General features: G+C 43.4%; 1 protein-coding gene across 1 annotated transcript in view; it reads right to left on the reverse strand.

Moving 5' to 3' along the window:
* Nucleotides 1-22718, reverse strand: part of LOC137299362 (obscurin-like) — a 552786-nt gene that overhangs the window by 317217 nt on the left and 212851 nt on the right. The window contains exons 35-40 of the mRNA XM_067968057.1: nucleotides 20922-21188; nucleotides 19352-19618; nucleotides 7459-7725; nucleotides 5678-5944; nucleotides 4519-4785; nucleotides 3140-3406 (exon numbers count right to left, since the gene is read on the reverse strand). Coding sequence (XP_067824158.1) covers nucleotides 3140-3406; nucleotides 4519-4785; nucleotides 5678-5944; nucleotides 7459-7725; nucleotides 19352-19618; nucleotides 20922-21188 — 1602 coding nt within the window. The remainder of the gene's footprint in view (nucleotides 1-3139; nucleotides 3407-4518; nucleotides 4786-5677; nucleotides 5945-7458; nucleotides 7726-19351; nucleotides 19619-20921; nucleotides 21189-22718) is intronic.

Genomic DNA, 22718 nt, shown 5'->3' on the forward strand with positions numbered 1-22718 from the left:
CAAAACTTGGAAGGGTAGTGAACAGTGAGGAGGATAGCGATAGACTTCAAGAGGATGTGGTGGCATGGGCGGACACGTGGCGGATGAAATTTAACGCAGAAAAATGTGAGGGATTGCATTTCGGTAGAATAAATGAAGAGAGGCAACATAAACTGAAGGGCACAACTGAAGGGGTAAAGGAACAGAGAGATCGGGGGATATGCGTGCACAAATCATTGAAGGTGGCAGGGCAGGTTGAGAAAGCGGTTAAAAAAGCACACAGACTCCTAGGCTTTTTAAATAGAGGCATAGAGTACAAAAGTAAGGAAGTCATGGTGAACCTTTATAAAACACTGGTTCGGCCACAACTGGAGTATTGTGTCCAGTTCTAGGCACCGCACTTTAGCAAAGATGTGAAGGCCTTAGAGAGAGTACAGGAGAGATTACTGGAATGATTCCAGCGATGAGGGACTTTAGTTACATGGATAGACTGGAGAAACTGGGGATGTTCTCCTTGGAACAGAGAAAGTTGTGAGGAGATTTGATGGAGGTATTCATAATCATGAAGGATCTTGACAGAGTGGATAGAGAGAAACTGTCATCACTGGCAGAAGGGTCAAGAACCAGAGGACATAGATTTACCATAATTGGCAAAAGAACCAAAGGTGACATAAGGAAAAACTTTTTTTTACACAGCGAATGTGGAATGCATTGCCCTGGGGGCGGGGGGGAGGGGTGTGGAGGCAGATTCAATCATGGCCTTCAAATGGGAACTTGAAATGAAAAAATTTGCAGGGCGATGGACTTCGGGCAGGGAGTGGGACTAGCTGGATTGCCCTTGCATAGAGCCGGCGTGGCCTCCTTCATTGCTGTAACCTTTCTATGATTCTATGAATTTCATGGTTCTGTTAGCATTCCTCAGCATCCTGAACTTGCTCTTACGATTGTTGTTGACCTTAGAATTGCTAGACTGGATTATTCCTTGCGGTTAACTGACAAATTGCTACTTTCCTATGTGTTGTTAGTATCGGCCAGCCTGAACTGAAGAACATCACAACTGCAACTATTTATGGTCGTCACAAGATCACACACCATTATTATGTCTAAGACGACAACTGGTCTCTTACCCATTCTTAATTTAGTCCCTATCGAGTGTATCACAAGCGGACACTCCCGGGGGGGAGGATTTTAATCGATGGGCGGGAGACGGTTGGGGGGAGGCTAAAGTCGGCAAATTTACGAAACCTGACCCCCAACCTGACCCACCCCGTTGCAAATGCGCATCCTTTTGTTTTAACCGCGGTGCGTTTCGGGGCGTCACAGTAACCAGCTCCGGAGAGGCGGGTCCATAATTACAATAGGTCAACGAGGCTCCGCTACTGATATTTTGGCAGTAATTTAAATTTAACAGCAGCAGGCCTGTTTCCCGGGGCTCGGATGTAACCCAGATAAATGGAGGCAGGTGCAGCCGGATCCAGGTCAGTGCATTTTAGAGCACTGCTTGTGGGCCAGGAGGAGCAGCAGTGCACCCCACGGCTCTAAAGCAAATCTTCTGCCGCGATCGGGCGAAACCCCCCCCTAACCCGCAATCTCCCCCCGTCCCCTGTCTCTCCTAATTTCCAGTCCAACCACTGCCACCCCACCATACCCTCCAACCCAAATGATGTTTCCCGGTACCCCTTCCCGATATCTCCTGGGGACTGTCCCCAATGGTCCGTGACTGCGGTCTTCTACCTCTGGCTTTCCCATCCGGCAACCCACCAGCCTGTCAATCTGGCTGGCTGCCAGGCGGCAAACGGTGTAAAAAAATGATAATGAGGTGCTGCCGCTAAATTCGGCAGGTCCTCCGCATTCCTGGCATTTCCAGGTCTCCCCCCCAACCCCCCAACAAAAACAATCCCCGCTCCCTCCCCATAACTATCAGTGCCTCCATTTCAATGTACTTCCAGATTTCTCTGCAAACCTTCACAAAAAGTTCAATGCAGTGCTGAATAATTTTTTCCAAATTTTATACAATGTATTTTAAACTAATGTTGCACTAATCGATATAAAAACCTAGAACATTGACTATGTTGCAATTTCCACCTCCCAAAAAGTGATGACTTTCACAATTATATGGAGGTATTATGACGTGAAACATTAAGATATAAATCTTAACAACCTGGACTTGGGTATAAGTTTGCAGATGACACGAAACTCGGAAATGTAGTAATCAATGTGGAGGACAGTAACAGACCTCGGGGGACATAGATAGACTGGTGAAATGGACAGACACATGGCAGATGAAATTTAACGCAGATAAGTGTGAAATGATACATTTTGGTAGGAAGAATGAGGAGAAGCAATATAAACTAAATGGTACAATTTTAAAGGGGGTACAGGAACCCCCTGGGGGTGCACATACATAAATCTTTGAAGGTGGCAGGACAAGTTGAGAAGGCTGTTAAATAGCAGATGGGACCCTGGGCTTTATTACTACAGTCATAGAGTACAAAAGCAAGGAAGTTATGCTAAACCTTTATAAAACATTGGTTAGGCATCAGCTGGAGTATTGTATCCAATTCTGGGCACCACAATTTAGGAAAGAGAGGGCCATGTAGAGGGAGCAGAAGAGATTTACTAGAATGGTACCTGGGATGGGGGACTTCAGTTATGTGGAAAGATTAGAGAAACTGAGATTATTCACCTTAGAACAGGGAAGGTTAAGGGGAGATTTGATAGAGGTGTTCAAAATCATGAACGTTTTTCAAAGAGAAAATAGGGAGAAATTGTTTCCAGTGGCAGAAGGGTCGGTAACCAGAGTACACAAATTTAAGTTGATCGGCAAAAGAGCCAGAGGCGACGTGAGGAAACATTTTTTTTAACGCAGCCAGTTGCATGGCGGAAGGTAGGCGGAAGCAGATTCAATAGTAACTTTCAAAAGATAAATACTTGATGGGAAAAAATTTACAGGGCTATGGGGAAAGAGCAGGGGAATGGGACTAATTAGATAGCTCTTTCAAAGAGCCAGCAAAGGCACGATGGGCCAAATGGCCTCCTCCTGTGCTGTATCTTTGATGCTATGAATCTGAACAAGGAATCAGTATCGCCAACAACTATGAATAAAGTATGTGAAGAAGGATAATCAATTAATCATTATGAGTGATGACTGTTCGCCTACCCTTCACTTTCAGCAAGGCCATTGTCTGCTGATCCCCTGAATCACAGGTATATTCTCCAGCATCTTCCACTTTTAGACTGTGAATAAGCAACTCAACACTGGAACCCTTTTGCTTCATTTCATGCTTCTCACTTGGGTGAAGTACCACAGATCCCATCCTCCATTCCACTGGGGCATCTGGTTTAGTGATCTCACAGTGCAGAATGGCAGTACTATCCTCTTCAGCTTCCTTGTTCTGAAGCTCTTGTTTGAAAAGCACAGGAAGGGCTAAGAGAGACAGTAATTTAGTTCATGATGATTGACTTTAGGTAAGATTCAAATCTGATTTCTAAACACCTACACAATTTCAATCAAGCTCACTAAAAAATAATAATATTTAAGGAAGCTATTCAATTTCATGGTTCTGCTAGTATTCCTCAGAAGCCTGAACTTGCTCTCTTGGTGCTTGTTGTCCCTGGAATTGCTGGATTGGATTACTCCCTGTTGTTAACTGATCAAATGCTACTTTCTTGTGGTTGATAATTTATGTCTCCCTGAAATGAAGATTGTCAAATTTTGCTACAACAGTTCATGTACGTCACAAGATCATACAACATAACTATGTCTAGGACAACATCTGGTCTCCTAAATAAAAACATAATAAATGGGAGCAGGATTAGCCATACGGCCCTTCGAGCGTGCTCTGCCATTCAATAAGGTCATGGCTGATCTTGGACCTCAACTCCACTTTCCTGCCCTACCTCCATATCCCTTGATTCCCCTAGAGTCTGAAAATCTATCCATCTCAGCCTTGAATATATTCAATGACTCAGCATCCACACCCCTCTGGAGTAGTGAATTCCAAAGATTCACAACTCTTTGCGTGAAGAAATTCCTCCTCATTTCAGTCTTGAATGGCAGACCCCTTATGCTGCGACTATGCCCCCTAGTTCCAGTCTCTCTAGCCAGGGGAAACAATCTCTCAGCATCTGAACCATCGTTGTACCGCCTCCAATTCTTAATTTGATCTTTATCGATTGCATCACAAGCAGATACTCCATTTCTATGCAATTCCATACTTCTCTGCATAACTTCACAAAAAGTTCAATGCAATGCAGAATATTATTTGCCAATTTATATACTGGTATATTTCAAACTCATGTCACACTAATGTGTAAAAAAATCTAGAACACCGATTATAAAACTATGTTGCAATTTCCACCTCCCAAAAAGTGCTGACTTTCATAATAATATGTGGAAGTACTTTGGCGAGAAACAAAAAAAATATATAATTTGAACAAGGAATGCATAGCGCCAATAATTATGGATAAAGTATGGATGAAATCTTATGAGACGATGGACAATCAATTAATCATTAAGAGTAATGATTGTTGCCCTACCCTTCACTTTTAGCAAGGCCATTGTCTGCTGATCCCCTGAATCGCAGGTATATTCTCCAGCATCTTCCACTTTTAGACTGTGAATAAGCAACTCAACACAGGAACCCTTTTGCTTCATTTCATGCTTCTCACTTGGGTGAAGTACCACAGATCCCATCCTCCATTCCACTGGGGCATCTGGTTTTGTGATCTCACAGTGCAGGATGGCAGTACTATCCTCTTCAGCTTCCTTGTTCTGAAGCTCTTGTTTGAAAAGCACAGGAAGGGCTAAGAGAGACAGTAATTTAGTTCATGATGATCGACTTTAGTTAAGATTCAAATCTGATTTCTGAACATCTATACAATTTCAATCAAGCTCACTAAAAAATAACAACGTTTGAGGAAGCTATTCAATTTCATGGTTCTGCTAGTATTCCTCAGAAGCCTGAACTTGCTCTCTTGGTTGTTGTTTTCCCTGGAATTGCTGGACTGGATTACTCCTTGTTGTTAACTGATCAATTGCTACTTTCCTGTGTGTTGATAATTTCTGTCTACCTGAACTGAAGAATGACAAATTTTGCTGCAACAGTTTATGTATGTCACAGGATCATACAACATAACTATATCTAAGTTGTGGAGATGCTGGTGATGGACTGGGGTTGACAATTGTAAACAATTTTACAACACCAAGTTATAGTCCAGCAATTTTATTTTAAATTCACAAGCTTTCGGAGGCTTCCTCCTTCCTCAGGTGAACGAAATAATTCTAAATATATCGAAGTTGACAAATGGTCTCCTACCCATTCTTAATTTGGTCCTTATCTAGTGCACCACAAGTAGATACTCCATTTCTGTTTAGTTCCAGACTTCTCTGCATAACTTCACAAAAAGTTCAAGGCATCACAGAATATTTTTTCTAATTTATATACTAATATATTTCAAAGTAATGTCACACCAATGTGTAAAGAATATCTAGAACACTAACTATAAAACTACGTTGCAATTTCCATCTCCCAAAAAGTGCTGACTTTCATTATATGTGGAAGTATTTTGGCATGAAACAAAAAGTTATACATAATTTGAATCCACAGCGCCAACAACTTTGGATAAAGTAATGGATGAAATCTTATGAGAAGATGGATAATCAATTAATCATTAAGAGTAATGATTGTTGTCCTACCCTTCACTTTTAGCAAGGCCATTGTCTGCTGATCCCCTGAATCGCAGGTATATTCTCCAGCATCTTCCACTTTTAGACTGTGAATAAGCAACTCAACACTGGAACCCTTTTGCTTCATTTCATGCTTCTCACTTGGGTGAAGTACCACAGATCCCATCCTCCATTCCACTGGGGCATCTGGTTTAGTGATCTCACAGTGCAGAATGGCAGTACTATCCTCTTCAGCTTCTTTGTTCTGAAGTTCTTGTTTGAAAAGCACAGGAAGGGCTAAGAGAGACAGTAATTTAGTCTCACGATGATGTACTTTAGTTAAGATTCAAATCTGATTTCGGAACACCTACACAACTTCAATCAAGCTAATTAAAAATGTTTGAGGAAGATATTTAATTTCGTGGTTCTGCTTGCATTCATCAACAGCCTGAACATTACTCTCAAAGTCGCTGATGTCCCTAGAACTGCTGTTTTGGATTACTACTTCCTGTTACCTGACAAACTGCATTCGGTTTGGTAACCTCACAGGGCAGAGTAATGGTGCTAGCATCTCTATTTTGAAGCTGTTGTTTGAAAAGCAGAGCCAGGGCTGAGGGAGTATTTAATTCCTGATGTGCCTTAATCAGCATGGGTACTCTGTTGTGATCTCTGAGAATTAAATTCAGCAGGACCTCGGCCTTCCCGGTATTTCTGGGTTTTCCGGCCGCTGACCACTTACTCCCCGCAAATTTGGGGCCAGAATCTCAAATTTTAAATAGGACAATCCAAATACGACATTAGAATTATATACCATATAATTTTATTTTATAACGACAACCAGAGTCCATAATAACACCAGAGGGTCGATTCTATCTCGGCATTCAGGACAGGCTTGGCAGGGCTGGCGGAAGTCCTCCACGAACTCTTCAGCATGAGGCCCGAATCATTTTAACTTCCAGGCCTCATTTAAATTTTTTATTTCTCTGCACTGTCTCCCATTCAACGCCATAACAGCCAGCAGGCTTGAGCGGGAAATCAGGCAGAAGGCCGGTGCCACCGGGACCCAAGGGAACTGTGCCCTGCATAAGGTTAGTGCTGGAGGGGGGATGTCCAAAGAGCTGGCGGTGGTGGGAGGGAGAGGGAAGGCCGGGGCTGGAGAGGCCCAAGGATTCCTGCTCCTTCTGGCCCACAAGTAATCCTCAAAAAAAGTTTAAAAAATAAAACTTACCTTGGCTTGTTCTGGCCACTCAGCTATCTCCCACCTGTTTTCGCTGGGGGGGCTTGGTGTCACGCAGGCCTCCTGCGATATCAAGTTAAAAGAGGGTCATGGATTTTCCAAGTAATGTTGGTCCCATGCTGGATCTGAGGTAAGATGGTGGGGGTGGGAACGCATTGGAAACACCTCCGCCACCGTAACCCTCTGCCCACACCACTCCCGCCGGAGCAATTTTAACCTAACCCACTTGGCGGGAAACTTGCCGGATCAGATTGGATCATTTTACAACCCACCCATCTTTACTTTCCCTTGACTTCAATTCCATTGACTTTCCTTTCCTTTCCATTGAAGTCAATGGAATGTAAAATTAGGTAGGGTGCATAACGAGCGGCCGATTCACTACCATCCGTTTTGCACCAGGCCAAAGTTGAACCATCTCCCAGGACAATTCACAAAAGCCATTGATTATGGATAATAAAAGTAAATGATGTGGTCTTGCAAACAAAAGGTTGGCGAAAGTAGTCAGCAACATGAAAAACCTCAAATGATGATAATTCATTCAGTTTGAATTACAATGACTAGAGTGTTGTCCTACCCATCACTTTTAAGGAGGCAGTGGTCTGTTGATCTCCGGAATCACAGGTATATTCTCCAGCATCTTCTAATTTTAGGCTGTGAATAAGCAACTGAACACAGGGACCTTTTTGCTTCATTTCATGCTTGTCACTTGGGTGAAGCAGCTCAGATCCCTTTCTCCATTTGACTGGGGCATCGGGTTTGGTGACCTCGCAGCGCAGACTGGCAGTACCATCCTCTTGAACTTCCTGATTGTGAAGCTCTTTTTTGAAAAGTACACGCAAGGCTGAGAGAGACAGTAATTTTAAAATGATTTAGTTTAATTAACATTGAAACCAACAGTTAGTGTGTGTCTCTTAATATCCTGATAAAATTCAAAACAATTCTACTGAATATAATAGAGTATTCAATATTGTGAGCCAGGAAAAGAGAATACAGAGGAGCGAATTTGCAGGGAAACCACAGAAAGGTGCAAAATCTATAGAGTAGTGATAACTGGGGACTTCAACTTTCCTAATATAGACTGGGATAACAATAATAATAAGGGGCAAAGAGGGGGGAGGAGTTTTTGAAATGTGTTCAGGATAACTTTCTTAACCAGTGCGTTTCCAGCCCAACGAGGAAGGAAGCTTTGCTGGATTTGGTTCTAGGAAATGAGGCTGGCCAAGTGGAGCAAGTGTCAGTGGGGGAGCATTTAGGAAGCAGCGCTCATAGTATCATGAGGTTTAGAATAGCTATGGAAAAGGACATTGTCCACTCTAAAGTAAAAATACTCAATTGGAGGAGGGCCAATTTCAATGCGATGAGAACAGATCTGGCCCGGGTAAATTGGAATCAAAGACTGGCTGGCAAAACTGTAATTGAACAGTGGGCGACCTTTAAAGAGGAGATGGTTCGGGTACAGTCTAGGCACATTCGCACAAGACAGAAAGGTAGGGCAACTAAAGCCAGAGCTCCCTGATTGACAAAAGAGATAGTGGGTAAGATGAAATGGAAAAAAGGTATGACAGATGTCAGGTTGATAGCACAAGTGAGAACCAGGCAGAATATAGAAAGTACAGAGGGGAAGTGAAAAAGGAAATAAGAGGGGCAAAGAGAGAGTATGAGAATAGACTGGCAGCCAACATGAAAGGGAATCTAAAAGTCTTCGACAGGCATGTAAACAGTAAAAGGGGAGTAAGAGGAGGGGTGGGGCCGATTAGGGACCATAAAGGAGATCTACTCATGGAGGCAGAGGGCATGTCTGAGGTACTAAATGAATACTCTGCATCTGTCTTTACCAAAGAAGATGCTGCCAGAGTCTCGGTAAAGGAAGACACAGTTGAGATACTGGATCAGCTAAAAATTGATAAAGAGGAGGTACTTGAAAGGCTAGCTGTATTTAAAGTAGATAAGTCACCCAGTCAGGATGGGATGCATCCTAGATTGCTAAGGAAAGTAAGGGTGGAAATCGCGGAGGTACTATCTTCCAAATATCCTTAGATATGGGGGTGGTGCCAGAGGACTGGAGAATTGCAAACGTTACACCCTTGTTCAAAAAAGGGTGTAAGTATAAACCCAGCAACTATAGGCCAGTCACTTTAACCTCAGTGATGGGGAAGCTTTTAGAAACGATAATCCGGGACAGAATTAAGAGTCACTTGGACGAGTACGGATTGATTAGGGAAAGCCAGGATGGATTTGTTAAAGGCAAATCGTGTTTAACTAACTTGATAGAGTTTTTTGATGAGGTAACAGAGAGGGTAGATGAGGGCAATGCAGTTGATGTCGTGTGTGTAGACTTTGAAAAGGCGTTTGATAAAGTGCCGCACGGTAGGCTTATCATCAAGATTATGGCCCATGGAATAAAGGGGGCAGTAGCAATGTGGACAAAGAATTGGCGAAGGGACAGGAACAGGGAGTAGTGGTGAACGGTTGTTTTTCAGACTGGAGGGAGGTGTACAGTGGTGTTTCCCAGGGGTCAATGCTGGGACCACTACTTTTCTTGATATATATTAATGACTTGGACGATACAGTGATACCTTTTGTGTTGGCCGCCATTCTATTCTCATACTCTCTCTTTGCCCCTCTTATTTCCTTTTTCACTTCCTCTCTGAACTTTCCATATTCTGCCTGGGTCTCACTTGTGTCATCAACCCGACATCTTTCATACACCCCTTTTTTCCATTTCATCTTACTCACTATCTCTTTTGTCAAGGAAGAACGAGGAGCGGCAATATAAACTGGAGGGCATATCTCTAAAAGGGGTGCAGGAACAAAGAGATCTGGGGGTATATGTGCACAAACTGTTGAAGGTGGCAGGGCAGGTTGAGAAAGCGGTTAAAAAAGCACAAGGGCTCCTGGGCTTTATAAATAGAGGCACAGAGTAGACAAGTATGGAAGTCATGATGAACCTTTATAAAACACTGGTTGGGCACCGCACTTTAGGAAAGATGTGAAGGCCTTAAGAGAGGGTGCAGAAGAGATTTACTAGAATGATTCCAGGGATGAGGGGCTTTAGTTACGTGGATCACCTGGAGAAGCTGGGGTTGTTCTCCATGGAACAGAGACAGTTGCGAGGAGATTTGATAGAGGTATTCAAAATCATGAAAGGTCTAGAAGAATGGATAGAGAGAACCTGTTTCCATTGGCGGAAGGGTCAAGTACCAGAGGACATTGATTTAAGGTAATTGGCAAAAGAACCAAAGGTGACAAGAGGAAAATCTTTTTTACACAGCGAGTGGTTAGGATCTGGAATGCAATGCCCGAGGAGGTGGCGGAGGCAGATCATGGCTTTCAAAAGGGAACTGGTCAAGTACTTGAAAGTAAAATATCTGCTTCTTTTCCCGCTCCCGCACAGTTACCTCGAGAGTCCACAAGGATCTATCCTCGGCCCCCTCCTATTTCTCAGCTACATGTTGCCCCTTGGCGACATCATCCGAAAACATGTCAGATTCCACATGTACGCTGACGACACCAAGCTCCACTTCACTACCACTCTCTCGACCGCTCTACTGTCTCTCATTTGTCACATTGCTGGTCCGACATCCAGTACTGGATGAGCAAAAATTTCCTCCAACTAAATACTGGGAAGCCCGAAACCATAATCTTTGGTCTCTGCCGCAAATTCCATTCCCTAGCGACTGATTCCATCCCTCTCCCTCTTCATCCCTCTGAGACTGAACCAGACTGTTTGCAACCTTGGCATCCTATTTGACCCTAAGATGAGCTTCCGACCATATATCAGCTCCATTACCAAGACTGCCTACTTCCACCTCCGTAACATTGCCCATCTCCGCCCTGCCTCAGCTTATCTGCTGCTGAAACCCTCATCCATGCCTTTGTTACCTCTAGACTCGACTATTCCAATGCTCTCCTGGCTGGCCTCTCATCCTCCATAAACTTGAGCTCATCCAAAACTCTGCTGCCCGTATCCGAACTCACACCAAGTCCCGTTCTCCCATCATCCTGTGCTCGCTGACCTCCATTGGCTCCTGGTCCGGGAACGCCTCGATTTTAAAATTCTCATCCTTGTTTTCAAATCCTTCCATGGCCTCATCGCTCCCTAACTCTGTAACCTCCTCTAGCCCTACAACGCTCCGACATCTTCTTGCCTCTGGCGCATCCTCGATTTTAATTGCTCCACCGTTGGCGGCCGTACCTTCAGCTGCCTAGGCCCTAAGCTCAGGAATTCCGTCCCTAAACCTCTCTGCCTCTCTCTCCTCATTTAAAATGCTCCTTAAAACCTACCTCTTTGACCAAGCTTTTGGTCACCTGTCCTAATGTTGCCTTATGTGGTTCGGTGTCAACTTTTGTTTGATAATCGCTCCTGTGAAGCACCTTGGGACATTTTACTACGTTAAAGGCGCTATATAAATGCAAGTTGTTATTGAGTAAATATATTTTCATAGCAAGATATGCAGGTCAGACTGCATGAAAGGTGTCCCATTCCCATCTACCTACATACCCGTAATTGCAGGCAGAGGTGAATTTAGCTCACTTTTGTAAACTTTGAATGCACTCAATGGCTAATTTTCCAAAGGAAACTGGGCTGCAGACACAATGAGACCATTAAGATATGTCTGATTAACTCTGATGTTAGATGCTTCCCCTAATTACTATGTCATGCTTTGGGTGGTAATGCATGTAAGAAGGTATGCTATAGTGATCAACAACCAGCATTCCCTGATGAGTCACTGTAAGAGAAATTCTGTAAGAATTGCCTTAAATATGTGTCCTCAAAATGTAGTCCGGTAGTCAGATTGAATGCAAGGAAAGAAATGACAAATGATCATTTAACCACGAAGGCTTCTGCAAACAAAACCATTCCTTGCCAGGGACAGGAGAAAAGACTTCAAGAGCACAGACTAGGAGATGGCTCGGTAATGGGGCAAGAGTATATCCCACCCTTTATTAGCAAACACCTGAAGCTTGGGAGTGAACGAATCACCTGGCATATCGAGGTGCTGATAATTCATTGATTTGCTTGGGGAGCCGGAGGGAAGCACTCCTGCTCCTCCTGGCCCACAAGGAGTGCTGGAAAAGCACTTACGTGCTGGATCTGGCATCTCCCGCCTCCCTTTAGGAGCCAGGTTTCCAGAGCCCCGGGAAACCTGGCCCACAGCCGTTACATTCAAATGGCTCCCAAAATCTGAGGAGCGGCGCCTCAATTAAATATTATAATCACGGATCAGCCTCTCCAGAGTGGGCTGCTCGGATGCGGTTAAACCGGAAGTAGGTGTGTTCGCAGCGGGTTGGGGTTGGGTTTCACATATTTACCGATTTACCCCCACCCCTCTCCCACCCGTTGTCGGGCAGTTAAAATGAACCCCAGAGAGTCTACAGCACAGAAACAAGCCATTCGGCCCAACTGGTCTATGCCAGCATTTATGCTCCACACGAGCCTCCTTCCACCCCTTTTCATCTCACCTTAACAGCATATCCTTCTATTCATTTCTCCCTGATGTGCTTATCTAGCTTCACCTTAAATTTATCTATGCTTTTCGCCTCAACTCCTTGTGGTGGACTGTTTCACATTCTAACCACTCTTTCAGTGAAGAAGTTTCTCCATAATCCCTATTGGATTTATTAGTGACTGTCTTATATTTATGGCCCCTAGTTTGGTCTTCCCCACAATTGGAAACATCTTCTCTACGTCCACCTTATCAATTCCCTTCATAATTTTAAAGACGATATTTAGGTCACCCCTCAGCCTTCTCTCTTCTAGAGAGCCTGTTCAGCCCTTCCTGATAGGTATATTCAATAATAATGGACCGTGCCTCCTGCCACCTGGATTGACCCAGTCCTCTGACCGCTGCCCAAGAGTTAAAATCTATCCTCTAGTCTCTCGTCTCCCTTATGACTGATGGTTTTTAATCTACATTTACTGATTTTTAGGGTGGATTTCGACTCCTGGACAGGAGGCCAGGGGGAGCCAACGGCCTTCCCATCCGAGAATCTTTGTGGGAGGCTTCAGCCGATTTTAATGACCAGGCCTCATTTAGAACTGCCAGCCTGAAATGCGCGGAAAAAGGTAACTGACCAGCTCTGGGCAGGTCAAAATTGTGGGGCCCAGCGGCTGCCCGCCAGCACCAAGGTTAAGTCGTAGTGGTGGTGGGCATTCAAGGCCCTCCTGCTCCTCCTGGCCCCACTAAGGAAAGTTTTTGACTTACCTTAATGGGCCTCCTCTTCCTCCCCACCAGGTTTTACTTAATTGAGCTCCTGTGGCTCGCTCCACACTCTAAGTTGTTAAAATGCCATCGGGATGTCACATATATTAATGAGGCTCCCATCTGAACAAGGCAGGCACCTCAGCCGCCTAAATAAAGACGGCGGCAGGCGGGAATAGAGCAGTGAAGAGGCAAATAAGTCTTTGCAAAGCTATTGTTACTGAGCACCTGACCCGTTCCTGCCGGGCAGGGTGGAATAAAAGTCCCTTTTTGGTCTCTCTGCCCGTCAACTCTAGTTCAAATGAATCCCAACTGTTTTCAAGTCCTTACCCCAGTTTGTTACATTATGTTAGACTTACAGAGCTGCTTGCTAGGAGGAAATAGGAGGAGAAATTGCCCCTTTTCGGGCGCAAGATAGACGGCGTGTTCACAGTGCGAGCTGGATGCCAAAAACCCGAGGCTTGTCCAAAGTGGGCCTCAGCCCTCATCTGAATAAATCCCTCGAGCCGCAGACACCAATCGTGCGTCCAAGAACAGCTCAGCAGTTTGCTGCAGACGGATTTGGCGCATTCTCCGTTCAGTTTCTAACCAATTTCGAAGAAGGGTCCTTAAGCAGGCGTTAGTCCCCTTATTAGCATATGCAAGCGGCTTAACGCCTGTTTAAAGCAACCGCCAGGGACACCTGAATATCACCCGAGCCAATACGGCGTTGGGCGTACTGAGGGCACCCTTGGGGTGCAGGACATAGCCCTGCGATATTGGACCTTTTTGCCGCTGTTTCGTACCAAAGTAACAGACAAAACAAGGTGCAATTTCACCCCCACTGTCTCATGTAAAAACATAAAAATAATAATCAATTAGCATTCAGTACTAAAGAACCAATTTGTACAACTGTGTTTACAGAAACTGGAAATCTTTATAGGATGAGTGGAAAAATACAGCAAGCACCACAATAACCCTAGATAATGATTATTCAAAGATTTCATTACAATGAATAGTGATGGTTGTCCTACCCTTCACTTTTAAGGAGGCAGTGGTTTGCTGGTCCCCAGAATCACAGGTATAGACTCCAGCATCTTCTGGTTTTAGGTTGTGAATAAGCAATTGAATGCTGGAACCTTTTTGCTTCATTTCATGCTTGTCACTTGGCTGTAGCACCAAAGATCCCATCCTCCATTCCACTCGGGCATCAGCTTTAGTAATCTCACAGTGCAAAGTGGCAGTACTAGCCTCTTCAGCTTCCTCATTCTGAAGCTCTTGTTTGAAATGTATACACGATGTGGAGATGCCGGTGATGGACTGGGGTTGACAAATGTAAAGAATCTTACAACACCAGGTTATAGTCCAACAATTTTATTTGAAAATCACAAGCTTTCGGAGGCTTTCTCCTTCGTCAGGTGAATGTGGAAATCCTTGAACGTTTCGCATTTATATTCATATATTATGTTACCTTGTAGGTAACACCTCTCTGTCTGAACACTTTGATTGCCTTGACAACGGGCAGTTGGAAAGATTATCTGTAATCACCAGGTATTGTTCTCTGAATATAAATGCGAAACGTTCAAGGATTTCCACATTCACCTGACGAAGGAGAAAGCCTCCGAAAGCTTGTGATTTTCAAATAAAATTGTTGGACTATAACCTGGTGTTGTAAGATTCTTTACATTTGAAATGTATAGGTAGGACTAAAGGAAGACAGTGATTCAATTCATGGTTTAGTCTAGAAACTGAAATCGTGAAGTTCTGAATATCCAGAACATAATTCTATTTACTTTCCAGAGAAAATAATTCATTCTAATCCATGGTACTTTGTTTATTTCTTGATAGTCTTTTCCTAAAAAACCCTCATAGTGCCACAGATAGTACATATCGTCCTTCAGGTTTTAAGGAGTCGATTTTACCAAGCGGCGGGAATGGGGGGTGCGGGGACAAAGCGGACAACGAACCATCCGGGCCCCTGGAGCGTGAGGCCCGGAAGATTTTACTGACATGGAGGCCAGCGGGTGGGAGTGGGAAATCATCGGGGGCAGGGGGGGAAGAGTGGGGGCAGAGAGAATCAGGTCACCTCCGGGGTGCCCCAACAAAAATCCCCGTCAAGTTAACTCAGGAAGAGGGCGGTCACGAATGACCATAGTTGGCGGAGGGCGTGGGAAACCCAGGGCAGAGGTGGCCCAAGGTATCCTTGTGGGGCCAGGTGGAGCCGGGCCTCTTACCGATGTCGTGTTTGGGTCCGTCACCCGCCTCATTCCACCCCCAACACTGACCACCCCCCAAGTTAAAATCGACCCCAGAAATTTTAAAGCCTGAAAACCAGATTCAAACTTTGGATCCAGGAACAGAAAGTATTCTACCCACTCCAAATCCACTCCCTATTTCTGTGTTAAATATTAAATATGGCAAAACTCTACTGTTAATCCTAAATTAATTACACAAATAATCTTTATCAAATATCCATTGGAAAGCTAGGTTTGTTTTGATGGTAAAATGGTAGATTTTCAAGTAAGTTTCATATTTTAATGATTTCTATTTATTCTATCATAATTTGGAATATAAATGTATGTACTTTGTAAAATAACCCTATTAAACTGCACTGAAATATTAGTCAGAAAATGCTAGAAATACTCAGCAAGTCAGGCAGCATCTGTGGAGAAAGAAAGAGTTAACATTTCAGGTCGATGAACTTTCATCAGAACTTGTCTGACAAAAGGTCATCGACCTGAAACATTGGGCTTGACATTAGTACCCGCTATCGGGTGCGTTCCTGGTGGGGGAGGGCTCCGACCCGCCCACTTCCGGGTTTCCCACAGACACGCTGACATGTGCGCGCAGCCCCCGCATGTGGGACTCCCGCAGGCAATTAAAGCCGGCGGGGTGCCCCTTAAAGTATTTTTTTTTTAGGTATTTCAGGTCATTAACAGACCTGATTAAGGAGATATTTCAGGAGGGGTGGGATTTTACAAACAAGTGGGACTGTTTCCCGTACTGGGGGAAACACTCCCACTTCAAATGGACGTGTTGCAGCCATCAGCCTGTGGCAGCTGCAAAGGTCCATTTGACAGGTGTAAGATTCTCAAAATTCACAGATCCCCCAAAACTCGGAGAAAAACCCTAAAGAAGTTCACCTTTTCCCTGAGTATGGAAAACTTTGGCCATTGACTGAGATCCTAAGATGGAAGGATAGGTGAGAGGTCACCAGGCGAATCCACAACCCACACGCGGAATGTGGGAGAATTTACTGCTTCAGACATGTCTCTATTTTAATGCAAAACCGACAGCAGGTGGTCGACACTCAGCACGAGTTCGAAAGGCAGTCAGCCATTGAAAGAGGCAACTGCTCCAGACATGGTGGGGCCATGTCTTTGTTTTAAAGCAAAACATCAACACCTAGGACATTGGATACAAAAGGAAGCCTTGTGTGACAAGCTCTAAAAATCGGAATAAACAATGACCCATCGGGAGAAGCAATTGCAACATGATGAGGGACCATCAAAAAGCCATCAAAGATTCTTAAGGACTTTGTAAGAACTGTTTAAACAGACATGAAGTGTTTTTTTAAGTGAGGAAGACCATTGTAAGGGAGGGGATACACAAGTGGAAACTCGAAACCCCTCTCTCACGCTCGCTCTCTCTCTGGTTCTTGCTGGCTGCTTGTGTTGGTTCTGCCTGTCTCTGGAAGGAAAGCAGCTTCCAGCGAACAACAAGGAGAGCAGTTCGACAGGGAAGGTCAGCAGCTCTAGAAGCAGGCTGACACACAAGAAGAAACCAGAGCAACAGCCCCAGTGACCGTCAGACACCTCGCGGCAACAAGGGCCTTACGAAACAACCAACCGAATATTGCCACCAACCAACCGGGTAATATTGAGCCACCACGACCAAAGAAAACCAACTCGGGAGAAAACCGAAGATCCGCAAAGTTTCCACTCTACAATCTATTTCTGACTTACCTCTGGGTGAATTACTGTCAAGGTTTTGTTTGGTGAGCATTATCTCTGGCCCTTTAGAGTCCAACTTAACTAGTACAGTGGGATTGGGAGGGGTGAGGTATCTTTCTACTGTGATTTCCCGCGTGTGTACCGAAGTGTTCCCCATTTTATTAGAGTGTTAAGATTGTTGTGTTGTATTTCCTCTCTTGAATAAAGGTCAAAGTTTCTTGCACCAAACCAGTTGTCTGCTGAATTTGTCACAACCCCCAAATAAGTCCAACGTCTAGAACCCAGGGAGTGGGAGCGATTCGGACCGCTCAGAAGTCAGAGGTGAAGCTGACACACAGCACCACCCCCTACAGCGGGATGAGTACTGGCGAGGTGGGTAAGTGCAGGTAAGATGAGGATGAGGTTTGAGTGGGTGTGAGGGTGATGTGATAGAGTAGTGTTGGCAGTGCAGAAGGAGATGTGGGGTGGGGGCGGTGATGTGGCAGACGGAGTGTAGGGGAATGAGTAAGTGTACTCACTTTGGCTGACCTACTTAGGTCATTGCAGCGCCTCCTGCACTGTATGCAGGTGGGTGATATGTTGGTGGTGCAGGTGACCTCCTCTGCCACCTTGAGCCAGGCCCTCTTGGTGGCAGAGGCAGGCCGCTTCCTCCCGCCCGCCGGGGGGGAAGATCTCTGTCCTCCCCCTCCTCCTCACCCCATCCAACGATACCTGGAGTGAGGCATCATTAAACCTGGGAGCAGCCTTCCCCCTGGGCTGCTCCATGCTGTAATTTTTCCTATTTCTTGCAGCATCAGTTAGTGGAGGACTGCTCCTTTAAATAGAGCTCCTCCAGCTGACAGACCTTACTGCGCATCCGCAGTCCGCCCGACGCGCAGCTCAGCAGCGGGGAACCCGGAAGACCAGGTAAGTGGATCCAATTAGCCTGCGATTGCGCGCAGGGCAGACTGATTTCACCGGGCGCGTACCCCCCGCCGCCCTGGTAATATCGAGCCCATTAACTATGTTTCTTTCTCCACAGATGCTGCCTGACTTGCCGAGTATTTCCAGCATTTTCTGTTTTTATTACAGATTTCCAGCATCTGCAGTGTTTTGTTTTTGCTGAAATATTAATTTTTTTTTGTTTGCTTCCTATTAGTATAAAAGCCGGAAACTAGTGGTCAGATAAATGGGGTCTTTCCTACGCTTTGCACTTGAGCACCAGGATATAATGCACATTGGAGATGTGCATTATATGAATTCTCCAAATTTCAACTACAGGATCTCCCACGGTGTCGCACTGTCTTCGTGTTGTTTCTTTTTCTTTATATCCTCTTCTGATTCTATGTCTCCCTTTCTCCTCTTTGATGCCCTTGCCTCCAGCAAAGACCTTCACTCTCCCCCATCTCAGTCACTCCCCTGGGTATGTTGTTCCCCCTGGTATGCCCCCCATCTTTGCTCCCTCAAGTCCAATGGGCGCAGATTTGAGCATATCTGGTGATGGACGGCTAAAACAGTTGTCCACCACATCTACCACTACCAGGCCTCAGTTTCCTCCATGGAACACATTTCAACATTGAAAATAGCTGCGTCATATAGTCAGACAAATTCTTAATTCCAAACACCTTACATATCAAGTTGCACAATTAGATTATCATGGCATCATGATACTGCTTGCCTACATAAGAACGTTCATTTCAAAGTCATTCATTGTAAGTGATTTGTTAAGACACAATACAAATCTTTGTTTCTGTTCAGCAGCACATGCCCTTTAGAAATTGCCATTATATTTCATTTTTTCTCCAAACTGTAAAATTCCTTACCTCCGACAGCCTTTCCTCTCTTCCAATTTACAAGCTTGCTGTCACCTAACCACTACCTCTTGATTAGAAGAGAAGATCAAGTCATTCTTTTTAACCTTGGCACCCCCGTAACAATGGACCTTGGGGCCTAAATTCAACATTGTTGCACTCGTTTTACAGGTGTAAAACATGCACAACGATCACCAACTTAGTAGTAGAGGCCACGACCAATCTGTACCGGCGTTTGGGCCATTTTTTGGCGGATCTGGCAACGACAGGCTTCACCAAGCAAGCTACCTCATATTCTCCGCAGCTCGCCTGCTTCATGGAAACGAGGACCGAGGCTCAATATTGGGGGTGTGTCGGGCCTCACTATTCTGGCGCAGGGATTGTACCCTGCGTCATCCCGCGGGCCCAAAAATGGGAACATTCAAATTTCCAGGCCATGATCGTCCCTCAATGAGCAGGATAAGATGGTGAGCTCACAAGAAACCTTACAGAATAAAAATCTATTAAGATTTAATTATATCATGTAATGATCATTGTCCTACCCTTTACTTTTACGGAGGCTGTGGTCTGTTGATCTCCTGAATCACAGGTATATTCTCCAGCATCTTCTACTTTTAGGCTGTGAATAAGTAACTCAATACTTGAACCTTTTTGCTTCATCTCATACTTGTTACTTGACTGAAGTATCGAAGATCCCTTTTTCCACTGAACTGGAGCATCATGTTTAGTAACCTCACAACACAGTGAGACGGTGCTGCCTTCTTCAGCTTCCTTACTCTGAAGCTCGTGTTTGAAAAGTACAGGCAGGGCTAAGGATCACAGTGATTTTATTCATTTAATACAAGATAAAAATTCAGGCCAATACCAAACCTTGCATTTCTTTAAGAATCTCAATAGCCAAAAATAATTCCATTCAGTTCAACTAAGAAAAATACATATATTTTAGTGCTAATTCATGCAATTATTGTAATAAGTATCACAAATTTACAAAACTGTCTTTACACGGGAGAAATTCATTTCTTCTATGGCCTCTATTCTTGATGTGATTTCTTAGTAATTTGGCTTCCAAAACACAACCGCAAAATAACGGTCAGTTCTCCATATTATCTATATTTGATTGTCGTGCTTATAGGTATAACAGTGGTTACTGTCCACTCAGAAGGTTAATGCCCTCCAACCCAAAACAATTTTGGTTAATGTTTGCGATTGTTATCGCTAATCAATATAGCATCTACAGGCGGTTTCTAAGTCAGCTTGATTATATCTGTCATTTTACATACAGTTATTGCACAGTAGTTTTCATCTATTCGCTGCACTTTTTATAACAAAATAGTCAAAAATAAAGTTTAAAATAAAATTGTGCGTACCAAATTAATCCTTAATTTCAGAAACTGAATTGTCTTTTTTCTACAAGTAATAATTGTTTCAAGGCCAATCTCTAAATCAGATCAAAATGGCCACGAATATATGACCTAAAATAATTTTGTATGAAATTCACCTCTGCCTAACAGTTCATTGATCAAGTGAAGATTGACTTCCATTATTAAACTTTATGTAAGATATAAGGTAGTATAAGAGGAAAGTAACAGCAATGGAATTCCGTTTAGCATTTTAAATCATTCATTTCGCCAGGGAGAGAACCATAAAGAAGGCAGAAAGAAAGAGAGGAAGATATAAAAGATTACAAGAGGTGCAATGTCATAAGAACTAAGAAGAATGAAAGAGCCCTATATAAAATAAGGTTGGGGGGGGGGGGAAGAATGATTAATACAAGTAAAAGTAAATGACAGAAGGATGGGAGAGAAAGGAACGGTAAGAAAATAAGATACTGTAAAAAGAAAAACTAAAAAGGACAAGAATAAAAAGTAAGAGAAATATTACATTCAAAAGTGATAGTTCTAATTCCATATAGACCAACAATTTTATGTAAAATCAACATAATGTGTTCTGATTAAAATTTTGTCCTGGCAAAAACATGTGAATGTTATTTTGTTTTGTTTCAGGTAGGCAATTAAATTATATATAGTTAGTCTTGATGCTCCATGAGAATGCTTATATATTACAAAAAAAAACATAAGATTCAACTACTACGAGTAAAATTGATTGTCCTACCCTTCACTTTTAAGGAGCCCTTCGTCTTTTTATCGCCAGAATCACAGGTATATTCTCCAGAGTCGTCTAGCTTTAGATTATGAATAAGCAATTCAACAGTGGAACCTTTTTGCTTCATTTCATGTTTGTCACTTGGGTGAAGTAGAACAGATCCCTTTCTCCACTCCACTAGGGCATCTGACTTAGTAAGCTCACAGCAAAGTGTGGCAGTATCTCCCTCCTGAGCTTCCGCATTTTTAAGTTCCTTTTTGAAGTGCACGGGCAGAGCTAAGAGAGACAACAATTCCACTACTTAGTTCAAGAAGGAGAAGCAGACGCAAGATCATAGATGACACAGACATTACTTCACACAGTTTTCCAATACCCAAACCTCTGAACGATCCCATTTTAATCAGAACAGCCTGACATTATTGTATTGATAAACGTACCATCCACTGCATTTCTTTTATGAATGTGCTGCATAGGAAGCACACGGTATTAAAGAGAGTGTGGTAGCATGGACAGGAAGTTAGTTAAAGAACAGAAAACAGAGTGTAATGGTTAACAGATGTTTTTTTGCACTAGAGGAATATAAACAGTGGTGTCCCCCAGGGTCAGAATTCAGATTGTTGCTCTTCTCAATATACACAAATGATCTGGATTTGGGTATAGTAGGTACAAAATCAAAATTTGAAGATACAAATATAGGGAGTGTTGTTAACTGTCAAGATGACTGTAAGTGACTACAGGAGGGCTTATATAGGTTAGTGAATTGAGCATAGATGTCAAATGAAAACATTATCTCCATTGATCAGTAAATTGAGGACTTGAATTTAAGATCATCACCAAAAGAATAAAGTGAGATGTTAGCAGATTTGTTTTTAATTCAGTGGATTGGTAGGGCACGGAATGCCCAACCAGAAACAACAGTAAAAGGGAAGTGTGTAAACATTTTAAAAAGAAAAATTTAAGAGCATGCTAAAAGGTGAGGGCTAATGTGATTTTCTTGAGTGAAAGAATCGAAAGGTTAGAAACGGTCTGATAATAACTCACGCATTCAACTGCCATGTAGGAACAACTTCATGAAAGGATATAGTTTCCAGGTGACTTTCATAAAACTATTCCAATCAGAAGTAGATAGAAAGCAGAAATAGCATAACTATGGACTCAAGGCAAACTCATGTAATCCCTGATCTAACGGCATTTGAAGATACAATAAAATTGCCAAATAACACACACCAATAGATTGAAGTGGAGATTAAAGTACCAGTGGGTGAAGCGTCAGCACAAATTATTCCCAATGCAAGGCCTGAACTACACAACAGCTGACCATCAACGGGTAACACGGGTCCCTTCCACCTGACAAATTTGCCACAATCCAAATAGAATGTTCTATCGAACAGGATCATGGTATTGTAATAATTATTTTAAAATCGTTCTTGCTTCATAAATGTAATTGCTTTATATTTTTAATATTTTTCTCATTCCTTTATTTTGTCAACTATCTCGCTGTTATATACTGTTCCATGTCTGAGAACTAATCTACACCTGCGTCTACGGCAGTGTTGATGTTTAGCCAACTACCGGGGGAGACTAGTGGTCAGGACAAATTCTCTGTTTTCTCTTCAAAACATATAGACAAGCATCTGATTCTGCTCAGGTCAGTAGTAATCTGTAATTCCCTCCCCCAAAAAGGTTGTGAATGTTGGGACAATTGAAATTTTCAAAACTGAGATTGACAGATTTTTATTAGATAAGGGTATCAAGGGATATGGATCAAAAGTGAGTAAATGGATTTGAGGTACAGATCAGCCACGA

This window comes from Heptranchias perlo, chromosome 2 (assembly GCF_035084215.1).
Source record: "Heptranchias perlo isolate sHepPer1 chromosome 2, sHepPer1.hap1, whole genome shotgun sequence".
In the NCBI taxonomy this organism is placed as follows: domain Eukaryota; kingdom Metazoa; phylum Chordata; class Chondrichthyes; order Hexanchiformes; family Hexanchidae; genus Heptranchias; species Heptranchias perlo.